At 39.8% G+C, this 14227-nt stretch overlaps 1 protein-coding gene across 2 annotated transcripts; it reads left to right on the top strand.

The window, feature by feature from the left end:
* The first annotated feature begins 5206 nt into the window (after positions 1–5206).
* Dnajb9 (DnaJ heat shock protein family (Hsp40) member B9) lies at positions 5207–9238 on the top strand. 2 transcript variants are annotated; one of them, XM_055621050.1, is made up of 3 exons: positions 5207–5336; positions 6990–7215; positions 7738–9238. In XM_055621050.1, the coding sequence occupies exons 2-3, from the start codon at positions 6999–7001 to the stop codon at positions 8187–8189; spliced, it is 669 nt and encodes a 222-aa protein (XP_055477025.1). In that variant the 5' UTR covers positions 5207–5336; positions 6990–6998; the 3' UTR covers positions 8190–9238. The 2 variants fall into 2 exon arrangements, with proteins under 2 accessions (XP_055477025.1, XP_055477035.1); XM_055621060.1 differs by having other exon boundaries at positions 5219–5286.
* The last annotated feature ends 4989 nt before the right edge of the window (positions 9239–14227 follow it).

Raw genomic sequence — 14227 nt, 5'->3', positions numbered from 1 at the left:
ATTATTATTATTATTATTATTATTATTATTATTATTATTATTATTATTTTGGGTAGTTTCATTTCATTCTTTTTTTTTATTCAGTTTTTTTTTATTAATTACACTTTATTCATTTTGTATCCCTCCCATAAGCCCCTCCCTCTTCCCCTCCTGATCCCACCCTCCCTCCTCTTTCTGCATGCATGCCCCTCCCCAAGTCCACTGATAGGGGAGGTTCTCCTCTCCTTTCTGATCTTAGTCTATCAGTTCTCCTCAAAAGTGGCTGCATTGTCCTCTTCTGTGGCCTGGTAGGGTTGCTCCCCCCCTCAGGGGAAGGTGATCAAAGAGCAGGCCAATCAGATTATGTCAGAGGCAGTCCCTCTTCCCATTACTATGGAACCCACTTGGACACTGACCTGCCATGGGCTACATCTGTGCAGGGGTTCTGGGTTATCTCCACGAATAGTCCTTGGTTGGAGTATGAGTCTCTGGGAAGTTCCCTCTGTTCAAATTTTCTTGTTCTGTTGCTCTCCTTGTGGAGTTCCTGTCCTCTCCAGCTCTTACTATTTCCCACTTCTTACATAAAATTCCATTCACTCTGCCCGTGCCCGACAGTTGGCCATCAGGCTCAGCATCTGCTTTGATAGTCTGAAGGGCAGAGGCTTTCAGAGGCCCTCTGTGGTAGGTTCCTAGTTTGTTTCCTGTTTTCTTCTTCTGGCTTTCAGAGGCCCTCTGTAGCAGGTTTCTAGGTTGTTTCCTGTTTTCTTCTTCTGATGTCCATCCTCTTTGCCTTTCGGGGGGGGGGGGGGACATTTTAGTTAGGGTGCTCTCTCTTGCTTGGTTTCTTTAGATGCATAGATTTTAGTGGGTTTGTCCTACGTTGTATGTCTATATGAGCGAGTATATACCGTGTGTGTCTTTTTGCTTCTGGGACAACTCACTCAGGATGATCCTTTCCAGGTCCCACCATTTACCTGCAAATTTCATGATTTCCTTATTTTTCATTGCTGAGTAATATTCCATTGTATAGATGTACCACAATTTCTGCATCCATTCTTCAGTTGAGGGGCATCTGGGGTAAGGCCTGAACTATGTGGGTGGAGAAGTCTAGTAATGCCCTGAAGGGAAGGACCGCCTTACTGCATTCTTTCCCCACCCACTAGAGATAACAGTTGCTAGGAAACTGGCCCGTCCCCCTAGGGAGGGATACCTGTCATTATGGTCTGGGGACCTTCCTATAGCCAATCAATTCAAAATGTAGCATTTTGACCAATAGATGCTTGCCAGGCAGGAATTACCCCTGCCTTGGGCATGCTGGGAGGGACCAGAATCTATATATCACCCAACTAACCTGGATACAGCATGCTCAGCTCCCACCGCTTCGGTGGTGGGGGTGTGTGGGCCCAAGCTGCAGCTTGTAATTTACAATAAAAAGGACCTCATGTATTTACAGCGGAGTCTGTTTATTCCTGGTCTTTTGGGGTTTGTGAACTGGGCAGAACATGATCAGTATACTGGCCAAACAAACTTATTCAAGGAAGAAAGTTCTACTTAAATATATCTTTAGGTTTTTTAAGCAGTATGCTCTTCAAATATGACAAATATTTTAAGTCTTTCAAATGATCAGTGAGTAAAGCATAACCCACTAGTTAATTTTAATACAATGTATGTATGCATGAACTATTTTTTGTTTATTAAATGGCTTCAGAACAGTTTAAATTTTAAAGAAATTGTCTTACCTATAGTCCTGGTACAAGCTAGTGTTGCTTTTTCCTGATGGTACTGATTTTGAAGACTTGAAGGGGTCATGGATAGCAGGTAAGGCTTGGCACTGTGAGAGGCCAGAAGACACCATTGGTGAAGGTGGAGCCTTAAGTGGCAGTTGAAGACCCAAGACTAAAGGAATCATGCAAAGAAGTTAAGGCTTGGCACCAGGGAGAGTGTGGAGAGCCAAGCTCTGCAGCGCCCTAAAGATGGCGCTGGCTTCCGCCTCTTGTAGGCAAAAGCTTTCGGTAAACAACTCCTTATTTGGTTGTGTATGTGTATCGGGCTCGCTTCTGCAGTTGTGGACTAATCTGCAGGCGCCCACGTAGCTTGTCAGGATTGGCTGGCCATAGGCTATTTAATTGGCGGGCTGGGCTTCCCGAGGCAGAAGATTGTTCAAGGTTCCTGAATAAACTGCATTGAGAAGAGTCCAGTGTTGGCGTCTTCCTTGCTGGTCGAGGCAGTCGCAACAGGAGAGAGCCTATGAGAGATCATTGGTGAAAGTGTATCCCAGTTTCAGCAGAAGAGCCCAGCATTTTGTTGGAGATGCCAGTAACATGGGATGACCAAACAGCAGCATCAGTGAGGTGGAGCCAGCTGGAGCCTCGAAGAGAAGCTGTGTGGTACAGAGGGCAGAGCTGGAGAAGTGACCCAAGCCCTTTGGAGGAATTCAGATCATGAATGAATCCCAGATACTGCATGGCTGTAGTTTGATTTTGCTTTAATTTGATTGTGATTGTGCCCCGACTTTTCCCTCTTGAAGTAAGAAAGTATTTGATTGGAGCCCACAGTTTTTAAAGAGACTAAATTTTAAAAGATTTTGGATTTTTGAAAGAGATTAGCTATTTTAAAGGGACTGAATTTTTAATGTGCTTGAATTTGTAAAGACTATAGAAATTTTAAAGTTATGTTTTTAATGTGAGATTTGGGGATGAATGAGAAAAGAGGGGTTGTGGCTTAATAGTGATGTTTGTGTATCAAGTTGACAAGGGGTGAGCCGTACTGACTGGTTTTGTGTGTCAACTTTACATAAGCTAGGGTCAATCAGAGAGGAAGGAACGTCAGTTGAGGAAATGCCTACATAAGATTGAACTGTAACTTATTTTCTTAATTAGTGATTAATGGCGGAAAGCCCAGCCCACTGTGGGTTGTACTATCCCTAGGCTAATGATCTATAAGAAAGCAGGCTGAGCAAGCCAGGAAAAACAAGCCAGTAAACAGCAACCTCCGTCAGTTCCTGCCCTGCTTGACTTCCTCCAACAATGAACAGGGATGTTGAAGTGTAAGCAAAGTAAAACCTTTTTCTCCCCACTTGCTTTTTAGTCACGGTGTTTTGTTGCAGCCATAGAAACCCTAACTAAGACACCATACTCTTTAAGAAATCATCTAGATTGTTTCCTGAATAATTTCTTACATTGGCTATTTTTTTGTTTTCTTGTTTTTGCTATTTTTGTTTCATTATCGACTTAATTTCTCTGAGATTGTAAGATAGCCACACTATTATTTTTTTTCTTTTTGCTGACATGGTCTCTCCTGTGTCACCCAGTATGAGCTCCCAATTGTCTTGCTTCAGCATCCAGAATGTAGAGCTTATAAATGTGCACCATAGGTGCAAGCCTTTAATCCCGGCACTCAGAGAGGCAGAGGCAGGTGAATTGCTTGAGTTCAAGGCTGGTCTACAAAGCTAGTCCAGACAGACAAGAGTACACAGAGAAACCCTGTCTCAGAAACGTAAATAAATAATAAATAAATGTGTGCCATGCCCTGCCCAAAGCTAAACACTCAGTGCATACAAGCGAAGGACTAAATTCTTACCAGCTTAAAGTACAAAAAATTTAATTATACCCTCTACACTGACAAAGAAATCTGGAAGATCTTTTACTCCAAATCTCAAATACAGCCAATAGGGCACTGGCCTTTCAACTAACCATGAATTAAGTTTTTCTTTCTCCGATATCACTCTGCATTTTGTGGAAGGAATTCAAGAAAACCAATCATGGAAATAATGCCATACAGTGGGAATTATTTGGGTTTATAATTTTTTTCCATTTATTTGACTGAGCCATTACTGAATAACAGCACCAGGACTAAAGTACATCAGTTTTTACAAAATTAGAAAGTTTGAAGTAACTGAAAAATCAGGTTAGCTCTATCTAGAATTATTTTTAAATAAAAGAGGAAAACAATGCAGCCAGTCCTGATGAGACCTGATAGGCTAGGGTCAGGACCATCCCCTATCAGTGACTTGGGGAGGGCCATGGGAGCAGATCAAGGAGGGAGGAGGGATTGGGAGGGGATGAAGGAGGGAAGGTGGGATTGGGAGGGGATGAGGGAGAAGGATACATGGGGATACAAAGTGAATAAACTGTAATTTATAAAAACATAAATTTTAAGTGAAAAAAAGAGGAAAGAAAAGGAACTGGAATGTTTTAAGCATATTGATTTTCACATAAGTATTGCATTATCTGTTCACCCTTACAGAAAAGAGCCGCTAACAGCTTAAATACTTTGCAAAAAGTCTTTCAGTTACAATGCAAGGAAGCAGGGTTTGAACTCAGAAAATCTGGCTTTGGGGAATCTGACACACTTGCCTTGGGCTTCTGAATAAAACTAAGTATATACTGTTTCTGAAATATTTTGTGCTGTTATTCAGGATAAACATCTATAGTGCCCTCTGCATTAACTGGAGTATAAACGTCCTTAATTAGGACTCGTTATACTTCCAGCCGGGCAGTTTTCAAGTTGCTTTTATTTTTTACCTCAGTTTTCGCAGAAGAAACAGTGTTGCATTTTTACATGTGTGACCAACCTCACAGGAACCTCACCTCTCCACTTAAAGGTTCAGATGTACTTAAAACGGAGCTAATGGCTGAAATGAGGGAAGCTGAGGCAGGCAAAGTGCTGGAACCAACCTCCCCACGCCTCTAGTACCGCGCAAACTGTTTTAAACCAACACCGGCCCGGTCTCGCCCGCAAAGCACGTCAAATACAGTGGGTTCAAGCCTTAGGGGAACTGAGGACAAAGAAACTGACAAATTACTTAGCCAGGCCTGGTCTCAGAAGGCCACTCACTGACAATGCCTAGGGGTGTGGCTGAGTCCAGGTCACGTGGCTACTTACGAATAAAAGCTCAGCTTCCTGTCTTTACTGCGCAGTAGTAAGGACTTAAGCTGGGTTAACCGCCCCGTGAGGGGCACAGGTGAGCGCTCCTCTTCACGCGGGACTACATGCCCCAAGCGCGCCGGCGATTGGCTCCCCGGAAGGACAAGGGAATCGTCGATTCACTTCCGCTTTCTCAGCCCGTCTCACCGCCCCTGAAGGTTGGTGCCGGAAGTGACGCACAGGTCAACCGGCAACAACAGTTTTCCACGTGCGCGTAGGGCGCCAAAGTCAGGTGGGCCGGCGGGAGCCAATGGGGAAACGTTTCGTGTAGGTCGTCTCTTGAGGCGGTCGCGCCAGCAACAGACTCCCGCCAGTAGGGAGGAGCGAGCAGGACGTAGCAGGTTGGCTGCTGGAGGCGAGGTCGGAGCGTGAGCGGCCGGGGTGAGGGAGCCGGGCGCCGAGGTGTGGCGGAGCTGCCGCGGGGCGCACGGGTGAGCGCCGGGCTGGGCGGCGGGAAATCGCGTCGGGCATGGTGTGCGGGCTTGGCCTGCGGTCGCCCAGCCGCTTAGAGCGGCGAAGCGAATGCACCCCGAGATGGCTGCGTCACAGCTTGTGCTTGCGGCGGGGTTGGGGTCAGCTTCTCCGAGGCCGGGCCGGCGGAGCAGCGCACGGAGCCGGCGCCCCACTGCGGGGTCGGGGAAGGCGCTCCATTGTTAGAACAGAGTGGGTTTGACGGGGAAGCTAGGCCACTAACTAAACCGACTCCAGGGTCAGCTCGGAGCGGTGGAATCTCGCTTATTCCTTACCGAGGCGCCTTGCTGTCAGTGGTAGACTTGCCCTTTGACTAGCAGTCTCTGGCGTCCACCGGACAAACTCCGTTTGCGTTTATTTTTATTTATTTTTTAGTCAAGGTATTCCTGGCTGCCCCGGAGCTCACTAGACCAGACTAGCCTTGAACTCAAATTGATCCTCTTGCCCGGTCTTCCAGAGTGCTGGGAATAAAGGCGTGAGCCCCTACACCCGGCTTCTGCTTGAGTTCTTTAGACCAGGAGGTGGTACTTTATCGTTGGTACCCGTGACTATGACTAATTCTCAGGAAAAAAGTAATCTACCTGTTAATTACGCTCAGAATAGGCCACAGGAGAGTACGGTTGGCAGTTTCCACAAGCATAGTGCCTTTTTCATCAGCCTTGTTATGTCATCAGAGGTTGTTAAGGACTTATGTGGTACAGCATTCAAAAAAGCACACCAGAGAGGTAAACTTCATTTCCAGTCATTGTGTATTATCAATAATCCTTAAGGAAAACTTGTTTTAAAGAGAAACAGTTTACTTGCTGAGAAATTTGGAAAACCCAATAACCTAACTTATCCAAAGTGGGAACTCTTACCTTTCTGTAGTAGCCCAGCCTTCACAGAAGTCTTCCCGCCCCCACCCCTCAGTTTTTTGAGACAGGGTTTCTCTGTGTAACCTGTCCTGGACTCTCCTTGTAGGGCAGTCTGGCCTCGAACTCACAGAGATCCTACAGCCTCTGTCTCCCAGAGTGCTGGAATTACAAGCATGTGCCACCAGGCCCGGCAAGAAGTCTTAATATTAATTGTAAGCTTTAAGCAAACATTATTTACTGATATTTCTGAAGTATTTGGAAAACTACAGATATAAAAACATTTTAACCTCTTTAAGAGCAAATAGATTTAACCAATTTGAGAAAAAAATCTTCCCATCTCCACCTTTGCCTTTCTGCTAATGTTCTAGCCAAACACAGAAGAAAAGAGAATTTTTTTCAATTGAAAAAGAAAATGAATAATTTTCTTCCCTAGTTCATGTTCTGAAGCTACATGGGTGATGAAGACAACACAATATTCTTAGTATCACAGTTCATTACTAACATAAATAGAAATATTGCATTACTAAGAAACTGTCAATTTAGCTTTCTTTTCAGCACATAAGCAAAAAAGACTTGCTAATAGACTCAGAGATTCTGACAGTACCATAACACAAGTATATGATACTACGTGCATAACATTTTGATGCTGCTGTTTCTTTCAGCAAAGATTTGTTAAGTTTGATTTTTTTTTTTTTTTAGTCTTAAGATTTGTTCCTTGGATATTTTTAAAAAAAAAAAATGTTTTTCTTTCTTTTTTAGATATTAGAAATGGCTACTCCCCAGTCAGTTTTCGTCTTTGCAATCTGCATTTTAATGATAACAGAATTAATCTTGGCCTCAAAAAGCTACTATGATATATTAGGTGTGCCAAAATCTGCCTCAGAACGACAAATCAAAAAGGCCTTTCACAAATTAGCCATGAAGTACCACCCTGACAAAAATAAGAGCCCTGATGCTGAAGCAAAATTCAGAGAGATTGCAGAAGGTAAGGAAATGATTCTTCCTGTGGTCTCATGGGTATTTATAGGAAGGGGAATAATAACTGAGAATTTTGTTGCTCTTAAAGATGTTATGGGATGGGAGAGGTTGATGTCAGTTACTTGTTGTTGTTGTTAGGATACCTGGTTCCTGAGTAAGTAAATGAATTGTAGGGCATTTTATTGGTTTACAGTTCTAAAAATGTTGGCAGTATACCATTTTGCACAAATAATATGAACACACTAATTTGCCCACATCTGTGGTAGTGGTAGCATTTATTTTAAAAAATTCAGTATATTAATTGAAGAAATAATTACTAGAAAGATCATTTTTTAGCTGCTGATATGACAGTTGATAAAATAAAGTTCCTGTTTTGTTTTTACAACATATATTGTAGATTTAGTATTTTTAATATTATTGTGATATGAAATATCATAAGTGATACCATGTATTTGAAGTTTGCAAATACATGATTTGGAATATTTTATATTCAGTTGCTATAAGGTTTTTTTTTATTAATCTCTTTCAGCATATGAAACGCTCTCAGATGCTAATAAGCGGAAAGAATATGATACAATTGGACACAGTGCTTTTACTGATGGCAAAGGACAAAGAGGCAATGGAAGTCCTTTTGAACAGTCATTTAACTTCAATTTTGATGACTTATTTAAAGAGTTTAATATTTTTGGTCAGAACCAAAACACTCGGTCTAAGAGGCATTTTGAAAATCACTTCCAGACACGCCAGGATGGTTCCAGTAGACAAAGACATCATTTCCAGGAGTTTTCTTTTGGAGGTGGATTGTTTGATGATGTGTTTGAAGACATGGAGAAAATGTTTTCTTTTAGTGGCTTTGAAACCACCAATCGCCATACCGTTCAGACTGAAAATAGATTCCATGGATCTAGCAAGCACTGTAGGACTGTCACTCAACGAAGAGGAAATATGGTTACCACATACACTGATTGTTCAGGACAATAGCTAGTTCTTTTCTGTTTCCACTAAGCCCACGTAGTTTATTTCTTCCTCACTATGATGAAAAAATAGTTTCTGTGAACTGTTTTGACAAATGCATGATTTCACTTATGTTAAGCAGTTTGTTATAAGTATTCCATATATTGAAATTTTTTGTTTGTTTTGACAACAGACTAATTACTAATTTTTCTGATTAGGAAAAGTTCTTTTAAAAGAAGATCATTTGCAAGATCTTTTTAAAATTTCCTTTACCAATCATTTGGCTCATTTATTTGGCCAAAAGACAAAACAACAACAACAAAAAAATCCCCAAAACAACTCAGTTTGCCAAATATATACTTAAAAATTAAACTTTAAAAGTTACTATAGATTTAAATTGTGTGAATTTGAATAATATTTGCAGTGAAAACTCTGCCAATTTAGAACCACATGCCCGGTAGCACCTGTGACTTGGGTTACTAAATGTCTATGAAACTAATTGAGTCACTCATTGAGGGAAACTGTTTGTTCATAGTTATTTGCCTCTGCAAGCTTTAGAAAGTGATGGTTTGATATTTATCACACAAAGATGCCTCTTCAGTAGAATTGGTGTAACAGGAACGGTTGTATTGCATGTAGTTAAGTTGAAAAAAGTTTAAAACTTAAAAGTATTGTCAAGAAATTATGTTTAGTACTGGGCTAATGATTTTGTATGGTCAAAATCATAGCTTCTTAAAACATGTTTTAACAATTCTTTGTTGACTTTCTAGGTCTTAGTATGAATTTTTTTTCCTTCTGTGTGTATGTGTAGCTATTCTTTTGCACTTATCTAGAAATTGACTAATACCTCATTCTTTTTGTAAAAGCAGCCAGTAATTTCTGTGCAACCTTACTATGTGCAATATTTTTAAATCTTAAAAATTGTGTGCTTTTTTTGTTAGAGTTATTGCTTTAGTTCTGCACTTTTCCATGTTATACTCCATATGAGTATTAATCCTATGGATGCATATGAAAACTAGTAATGTTTCATGCAATATTGTGTGTGAATGGGAGAAATAGAAATATTTACAACCTGATCTTCACTGTTGTCATTTTATGTAATTCTGGGGCACAGTATGTATAAAATGAAGCATATATTGATCCATAGGCCAAACTTTTCATGAAGTTTTATGAAGTTTTTCATGAAGTCTAACCCGAAATCCCCAAAACGATCTTATTTTATTGCCATTTGGTAGCTTCCATTGTTACCATCTCATGTTTCAGTATAATTTTTGTGTTTTTGGTTTTTGAGAGCAAGTGACAGAAATAAGGCCTATCCTAATTAGGCCTTGTTGAGAAAAAGCAGACACTGCATAAAACTGTATCATCTTTGAGAATTACGTGCATCCCCCCCCCCAAAAAAAAGCATGCATACACACACACACACACGCATAGTGCAGTGCTTGTATTGATCCTATGATATGTCAGGCGTGCAGTCTACCATTAAGCTACATTTCTAGCCCTTTTTTTTTTTTTTTTTTCCCCAGAGCCAAGGACTGAACCCAGGGCCTTGTGCTTGCTAGACAAGCTCTCTGCCCCTAAGCTAAATCCCCACTACCTCTTTTTTTTTTTTTTTTTTTTTTTTGAGGCATGTCCTCTCACTGAGTTTGCAATATTACCCAGACCAGTCAAGCTTCCAGTTTTCTCTAGTCTCTATACCCATGTCCTCCTCTCCTGTGCTGAGGTTACGGGTACAGGCCACCATTCCTGGCTTTTTATGTGAGTACTGGGTATCTGAATCTGAATTGTGGTCACCATGCTTGCTTCAAAAATTTTTAAGAAAATGGATTTATTAAATATAAAATACGTGGATCTTATTTCCTAGAAGTTATATCTAGTATTTGGTAATAAGAAAATAGCCATATCTTGAAATTGGGCCAATGATCATACATAGCCATTATTAAACAATGTCTCTTTTTCAAATAAGTATCTATAGTGGAAGTTTTGGTTTCTTTAAAAACTCAGTTATGTAAGGAGGTTTTTGTTTTAATCCCAAGTCTGGGGTATGGAGTTGCTTTTAGTTTGTCTACAGCTGATAATTGTCTCGTGACTTGGAGAGGTGCATGATTTGCCAACTGGAGTTAGTGGAATTCTGAGGGTTCTGGGAGAATATAATATAAATACAAGAGCCCAGAGAGAGAAGGGTTTTGAGAGGATGGAAGGGGAAGAAAGAAGGCTGCTTGTTCTTAACACTGTTGCCTTTTGCAGTTTGCCATTTGCTGCTGCTGAATTGCTAAACATCCTGATGACTGAGATGGGTATTTTCACAAAGAACCCGATGACACCAACCAGCCAGAACCAAGTCTAAAGAGGTCTATCTCCCCTTTCCGTTCTAACCTACTTTTTCTCCTACCTAGGGGGGCTGGAAGGGAGGTAGAGGCTTTAGGAACCCCAAATAAAGTATAGTTTAAAAATAGCACCTACAAATATCAATAAAGGATTATTTTCATATTGTTAGAATGTATCTTTTCCTCCAAGACCTGATTATCCTTCATCTCCGTTGTGAATTCTGAATATTTTGATCCTCTTTAGAATTTGTAATTCCTTCTTAGGTATAGTTGTACATGCCTGTAGTCACAACCCTCCAGAAGCTGAGGTAGTAACATCCCAAATTTAAGGCCAGCCTGTACTATACATCAAGAACTCGCCTTAAACACTTAAAATAATTTGTGCATTCCTAAGATAATTTTAGCATTTTGAAATGTTTTTGTTGAGCAGTTAAAAGGACTCAGAAGACTATAAGATTATTATAAGGCAGAATAAAGAGATTGATAACAGTCACTATTCAGTTAGTCTCTAACATTTTAAAAATATATACAGGGTTATGTAGAAGTTTTAAATTACACCTATTTGTGTATAAATGTGTCTATGCCATGGCATGTGTGTAGAGGTCAGAGAACAACTTCCTTTGCTGTGTGAATACTAAAACTACCAGGAATCAAACTCGGGTCATCAGGCTTGACAGCAAACACTCTAGTGGAGCTGTCCTTATTTCAGATAAAATTCAACCAAAACTAATTAGATATAATAAAGGAGAGCACGTATTATTAGAAACAACTTACTTAAGATAGGACAATTATAAATATGCACCAAATATTGGAAACAAAATTGAAATAATTTCCTGTGCCTTACCAGATCACAATGTAATTGATTTTAATTTCATAAACACATAAGGCCATATAAGTCTGGATACAGTAGGATACTTAAATACCCTATCCTCAGGTCTTATAAACTAAAAGAAACAGCTAAAATATGACACAGATCAGTGGTTCTAAACCTTCCTAATATTGTAACCTTTTAGTGCAGTTCACGTTGTGACTCCCAACCATAAAATTTATTTTGTTACTAATGTAATTTTGCTAGTTATGAATTGTAAGTATCTGATATGCAGGATATCTGATATTGGACCCTGTGAAAGGCTCAGGAAACCTTTCACACATGGAAAACCACTAGTACAGATCAACTGGACGTAACAGATACATTCCATTGAATAGGTCAGAAATACTGATTTTTTTTCAGCTGCAATGACACTTTCTCCAAATTTAATTATGTCATAGGATATGAGTCTCAGCAAACAAAAACAAAAAAAAAAAAAAAAAATGGAGAAAATTTGCTGTGTTGTATCAGATCACAATGTAATTAAAGTAGAAATTTAAAATGTTAACTTTTAGAAGGGAATTAACTCTGTTGGTAACTCTTGTTCAGTAGCTTTTTCTTCAGGTTGTGAGATAAGTGAAATAAGACACTAGAAAGAAATATTATCCCTACTGACAGTTATGCCGTAAATTTAGAGTAGTGAAGATGAGAAATGTCAGCAAGTGTGTAGAATAGCTTTGGCATGCCAAGCATACCTATGGATTCCTGCTGGCTTATCCTACTCAACTCACCCAAAACTGGTTTCTGTCCACAAAGGATATCTAAACAACCAAAAGTTACTACTGAGGAAACTGTTATTTTTTTCAGCTATCTGCAGTTTAATGTACATGAAAGGAGTAACAGATACCAGCAAGAATTAATAGTCGTAACAGCTAACTCTAAGAATTAGCTTGGAGTTATTTAGGATGATTTTTTTTTTTAATAGCAATTTCAGATTTCTGATAGAATTCTGCACTAGTAAACCAGATTAAATTTTTTAAAAAAACTTTAAAAAATTACAATTACATTTTTCCTCTTTCCAACCATTTCCATCTCAAAGATTCACAGCTTCTATTATTTATATATTTGCATATGTATTTGTATATATATCATATATATGATACACATACATGAGCATGTACACATATACTTAATCATATAAACAAATCTGCTCAATCCATAATGTTACTTGTATGTATATGATTTCAAGATGCTCACTTGGTATTGGATAGTGAATTTGGAGGATCTTTTCTGAGGAAGACTATTTGTCTGTCTCTCAGCATTCCTTAATTCCCAGTATTTCTTTTTTAAGGGGTGAAGATTTCCCCCTTCCATGTTACTTGTCTATTGGTGGTGTCCTTGTTCAGATCATGCTTAGATGCCATGTTTATAAAACTTTATGGGTTTAGCTTTTCTGACATTTCTTGGAAACAAAATCTCAAAGTAAGCTTCCTGTTCTTCTGCCTTGTACAGTGTTTTTCACACATACACACACCCCCTTTTTTTTTTTTGGCTGTGATTTCTTAACCTTTTGGTGCAGGAGTTGTGTTGTAGCTATATTAGTAAAGGCTGGGTATTACATGATCATTTTTTCTGTATGTTTTGATCAGATGTGATTTTCTGTAATGGTCTGTTACCTGTTTCAAGGAGACATTTCTTTGATGAGGGGTGAGACCTATACTTATCTGTGGATATAAGGATACATATTTACAATGTAGTAGGAATTATGTTGGTTCAGTAAAGTGGTTGTAGGTTTTCCAAGATTCATGACCTCGTTATCCGTGATCCATAATCTCACTGGTAGTTGCCTAGGTTTCCAGTACCAGATATAATTTCCCTCTTTTTTAAATTAAATAATTTATTTTTTATATTCATTACAGTTTATTCACTCTGTATCCCAGCTGTAGTCCCCTCCCTTTACCCCTCCAAATCCCATCCTTCCTCCCTCATCTCCTCCAATGCCCCTCTCCAAGTCCACGGATAGGAGAAGTCCTCCTCCTCTTCCATCTGACCCTAGCTCATCAGGTCTCATCAGGACTGGCTGCATTGTCCTCCTCTGTGTCCTGGCAAGGCTGCACCCCTACGTGGGTGAGGCAGTCAAAGAGCTAGCCACTGAGTTCATGTCACAGACAGTCCCTGTTCCCCTTAATAGGGAACCCACTAATTTCCCTCTTAAGTCCATTTGGAGAGTGGCTCTTCATTACTGCCAAGGTTTGTATGCCACTCTTGTATCATTAGGGATATCATGCTATGGTGGTCATTGTTTTAGTTCATAGGCATCAGAGCTAGGTGAGAGTGTTGGCTACTTGGCAGCTTGCATGGTGCCTTCTGGTACTATGAAAGCTAGTTTTCAGTGAGGATGCTGTCAGATCAGAGCCATTTCAGATCCTCTGGGTTTTGTCATAAAACAATTTTTTTTGAGACAGCATTTCTCTTTGTAGCCTTGGCTGTCCTAGATTCACATTGTAGACCACACTGGCCTCGAATTTACTGTGATCCACCTGCCTCTGCCTCCCTGAGTGCTGCAATTAAAGGCGGTGCACCACCATGCTTGGCTTATTTGCCAGTTCTTAACCTTGTTAGTAAGGGATTCCTTCTATGTGATGATATCAGACAATGATATCATCTACGTGAAGTCTTTAATCAACCATAACCTCAACAAATAGCAGACAGGAGATAGCAGACAGGCAAGCACATGTTTTTTGCTATGCGAGTCTACTCTGTTACAAAGTTCATATTTTCCTTTAAGTTTAGTTTGAAATCAAAGATTATTACCCCTAAGATAGGGAAAACTTAATGAAGAAGGCATTTAAAAGAGAAAATTTCAGTTTGGACATAACTGAATTTCAGATAAGATTGTGAGTAGAGATGTTTTTAGCATTTGGCAGAAA

The sequence above is a fragment of the Psammomys obesus genome, unplaced genomic scaffold, assembly GCF_907164565.1.
Source record: "Psammomys obesus unplaced genomic scaffold, mPsaObe1.curated_primary_1811, whole genome shotgun sequence".
NCBI lineage: Eukaryota > Metazoa > Chordata > Mammalia > Rodentia > Muridae > Psammomys > Psammomys obesus.
Note: the sequence above shows the minus strand (reverse complement) of the source record. Positions and strands in the feature narration are given on the sequence as shown.

What these genes read in the sequence shown, in the direction of transcription:
- Dnajb9 (XM_055621050.1), top strand. Translation starts at nt 6,999, where the DNA reads ATGGCTACTCCCCAGTCAGTTTTCGTCTTTGCAATCTGCATTTTAATG. An exon ending in ATTCAGAGAGATTGCAGAAG is followed by an intron (nt 7,216 to 7,737) that starts GTAAGGAAATGA and finishes AATCTCTTTCAG; the next exon opens with CATATGAAACGCTCTCAGAT.